Source organism: Tympanuchus pallidicinctus, unplaced genomic scaffold, assembly GCF_026119805.1.
Source record: "Tympanuchus pallidicinctus isolate F22 unplaced genomic scaffold, pur_lepc_1.0 scaffold29, whole genome shotgun sequence".
NCBI lineage: Eukaryota > Metazoa > Chordata > Aves > Galliformes > Phasianidae > Tympanuchus > Tympanuchus pallidicinctus.
The window spans coordinates 6,520,141-6,523,852 of NW_026294746.1; the positions used below are offsets into that span (position 1 = coordinate 6,520,141).

The 3,712-nt window shown below is 61.9% G+C and overlaps 1 protein-coding gene across 14 annotated transcripts in view; it reads left to right on the plus strand.

The window, feature by feature from the left end:
* The window catches only part of HSPG2 (heparan sulfate proteoglycan 2), a 30,914-nt gene that overhangs the window by 26,727 nt on the left and 475 nt on the right, over window positions 1-3,712 (plus strand). For all 14 annotated transcript variants that reach the window (XM_052691677.1, XM_052691683.1, XM_052691678.1 and 11 more), the window contains 10 exons: window positions 268-489; window positions 1,024-1,256; window positions 1,332-1,509; window positions 1,651-1,773; window positions 1,846-1,899; window positions 2,002-2,077; window positions 2,609-2,687; window positions 2,774-2,835; window positions 2,912-2,995; window positions 3,061-3,164. In XM_052691677.1, coding sequence (XP_052547637.1) covers window positions 268-489; window positions 1,024-1,256; window positions 1,332-1,509; window positions 1,651-1,773; window positions 1,846-1,899; window positions 2,002-2,077; window positions 2,609-2,687; window positions 2,774-2,835; window positions 2,912-2,995; window positions 3,061-3,164 — 1,215 coding nt within the window. The remainder of the gene's footprint in view (window positions 1-267; window positions 490-1,023; window positions 1,257-1,331; window positions 1,510-1,650; window positions 1,774-1,845; window positions 1,900-2,001; window positions 2,078-2,608; window positions 2,688-2,773; window positions 2,836-2,911; window positions 2,996-3,060; window positions 3,165-3,712) is intronic.

The following is a 3,712-nucleotide window of genomic DNA, read 5'->3' on the forward strand; positions in this document are numbered from 1 at the left end:
ATGGAGATGGAAATGACCCTGGGGACACGGGCAGGGGGTTGGGACAAAACTGGGGAAACAGGCGGGATGGAGACAGAGAACTTGTTGCCGCTTGGGGATGTGGTCATCATGGATCCAGTGGGGATGGGGAATTGGAGACCACCTTGGGGACACAGAAATGGGGCTAGGTACCACCATGGGAGATGGGGATGGTGGAGTCAGGGCCTGAAGTACTAGCCAGGGGAGGGGGGCACCGTCGGGACAGGTGCTGAGATGTGAGTGCTGCAGGGGAGGCAGTGAGCGTGCCATCCTTCGATGAGGCGGGCGCCTTCGTCTCATACCCACCCCTGACCAACGTTCACCATGAGCTGCGAGTGGAGGCCGAGTTCCTGCCACGTGCACCGGACGGACTGCTGCTCTTCAGTGCTGGCAAAGCCTCCCCAGTTGAAGACTTTGTTGCCCTCGCCATGGTCAGCGGACACCTCGAGTTCCATTATGAGCTGGGCTCAGGTATGCTGGCATGGCACAGCGGGGCCTGGTGTCACCAAGAGAGCTCTGGTGTTACCATGTGGGTTGCTGACTTGGCCAGGGTGGCCTGGCATCACTGGGGTTCCCAAGGACTATGGGATCCCTGCATGTCAGTGGAGTCCCCAGACATCATTGGGGTCCCCAGGCATCATTGATGTCACTGAGGATCCCAAGCATTGCTGCCCTCCCCCTCTTCCCCTAGCATCAGTTGGGGTTTTTTGGTGTCACTCAGGTCCCCAGGCACTGCCAGATTCTCCAAATGTCACAAAAGAACTTTAGCATATCTGGGGTGCCCCGGCATCTATCTGGCCCCTGGGAGCTGTCAGCATTTCTGGGCACTATTGATGTCTGTCGGGTATCCTGACACAATTGGGGTCTCTGAGAACCACAAGGGTCCCAGCATATTCTTGGAGTTGCCAAGCATCACCCAGGGCATCACTCAGGTCCCCAAGGAGTCCTGGTGCCCCCAGACTTCCCTGGGGGTGATGGCAGTGCTGAGTCGTGGCATCACTGCAGGCACAGCGGTGCTGCGGAGCGTCGAGCCGGTGGCACTGGGCCGCTGGCACCGGGTGACAGCTGAGCGGTTGCACAAGGATGGGACAATGACGGTGGACGGCAGCGCCCCGGTGCAGCGCTCCTCACCTGGCAAGAGCCAGGGGCTCAACCTGCACAGCCCTCTCTACCTTGGAGGAGTGGAGCCCCCCCTGCGGCCCCCCACCAACGCCTCGTTCCAAGGGTGCATTGGCGAGGTGAGCCCCCCGCGCATTGGAGCGGGGTGCCCCAGGTGCAGGGTGCCCTGGCTTAAACCCCTGTGTCTGGCGCAGGTCTCTATCAATGGGAAGAAGGTGGATCTGTCGTACAGCTTCCTGCGCAGCCGGGGCGTGGGGCAGTGTGGGCAGAGCTCGCCCTGCCTGCACGCACCCTGCCTGCACGGGGGCCGCTGCCTGCCCCTGCCTGCTGGCAGCCCTCCCTTCCGCTGCCTCTGCACCCCTGGCTTCAGCGGTGAGTGCCGTGGGGCTGGCTGTGTGCGTGCTGCGTGCGCCTGGTGTGTGCGCAGTGTGCTGTGCTCTGCGTGCAAGCGGGTGCAGGAGGTGCCGAGACCCTGCGTGCCCGTGTCACCATGTGCCACCACCGTGTCCCCAGGGCCGCGCTGCGAGCGGGTGGCCGACCGCTGCCTGGAGCACAACCCCTGCCTGCACGGCGGCACCTGCAAGGACAACGGCTGCGTCTGCCCCGAGGGCTATGGCGGCCCCTACTGCCAGCACGGTGAGCTGGGGGTGCGGGGACACGGGCACATGTGGGGATGAGCCACGGTCCCCATCGTCCTCTCGCCCGCAGGCGCGGAGCTGTCAGAGCTGGACCAGGACTGGCAGGAGGGCAGCGGTGGCAGCGGTACGCTCCCCTGGGGGCCGTGCACCCGTTTTCCCCTTTTTGCACCCAAACCTGCTGCTGGGGATGTGCTCAGCGGTGCCTCCTCTCCCCATCTCCCTGCAGACACGCCTGGGCAGTTCAGCGCCGTGTTCAGTGACGGCTCCTACCTGGCCCTGCCCGGCCACCTCTTCCCCCGTGGGTGAGTGACAGCAGGAACCGGGACCCTCATGGCATTGCACCCATCATAGTGTTGCACCTCTTCACACTGCATTGCACCTTCCCCCTGGCACTGCGCCCCTTTCCTGCAGCACTGCACCCGTTGCTGCATTGGACCTTTCTCCTGGTGCTGCATCCACTGCAGCATTGCATCCTTTCCAGCATGCTTTGCCCTGGCCACCACGTTGCCACAGTCACAGCATTGCACCTTTCCTGTGGTGTTGCACCCTTCAAGGCTGCTGCACTTGCACCCATTATGGTGCTGCATCCCTTCCTGCAGCATTGCAGCCATCATAACTTAGCACCCCTCCTGCTGTGTGGCACCCCTTGCATTCTTGCACCCACTGTGCTGTTGTATTTTACTGCATCCTTGTACCCAGCGCGTTCTTGTTTCCGTTGCATTCATGCGCCCATTGCATTCTACCTGCTGCATTCTTGAACCCATTGCATTTCTGCACCCATGGTGTTGCCCTGTCCCAGGCTCTGCACCTATGCCCTGCCCCTCTCGTTGCAGTGCACCTGATTTGCAAGACACCATTGAACTGGAGCTGAGGACAAGCAGCACTGAGGGGCTGCTGCTGTGGCACGGGGCGGTGAGCAGGGACACTGCCAGGGCATCCAGCCCTGGGTAGGGGACGGGGTTGTCCCCATCCCACTCACAGCCCCAATGTGCCCACAGGAGAGTGGCAAAGCCAAAGACTTCGTGGGGCTGGGTTTGAAGGATGGGCACCTGGTGTTCAGGTGAGGGGGGACACCTTTGTCCCTTGGAGCCCCACACCACCCATTCGTCCCCATGCTCAGCCCCGTGTCCCCACAGCTACCAGCTGGGCAGCGGCGAGGCCACCATCGTCTCCGAAGACCCTGTCAATGATGGCGAGTGGCACCACGTGATGGCGGCCAGGTGGGGTCAGGACACAACGGTGTGGGGGTTGGGGTTGGGACGTGGGTGCTGATGCTGCCCCATAGGCAGGGCCGGCGTGGGTGGCTGCAGGTGGACGGAGAGGAGCCGGTGTTTGGAGAGTCCCCAGGAACCAACATCATGGCCAACACCCAGGGCAGCGTCTACATCGGTATGGAGATGCGGAGGGTGGGGGCACAGGGTGTGGGGTTGGATGTGGGACATGGCAGGGGGCACAGTAGAGACGGGACAGGAAGTAGTGGGACATAATGGAGTATGGTGGAGGGAGGACATAGGAGACTGTATGGGGTAGGACATGGTGTGGGTGCAGGATGGGACACAGGGCAGAGGATGCTGCAAAGTATGGGACACGATGGGACACAAAACACGGAATGGGACACCAGGGGATGTGGATGAGGGATGGGACATAATGAGGTATATGGGAGTGATGGGACAGGACACAAATTGAATGCCAGATGGTACGTGGTGTGGCATGGAATGGGACACGGGACGTGGCATGGGGTGGGACATGGGAGGGGACGTACAATGAGACACGATGTGGGACACGGGATAGGACAAGAGAGGGGACAGGGAAAGGGGACATATGGTGCTGGGATGCAGCATGGCACTTGGGACAGGACACGGGAAGCAGACCTACGTGAGGACCGCGGGGTGCTGCGTCCCCATGTTCCCACACTCACGTATCCCCCCCTCCTGCAG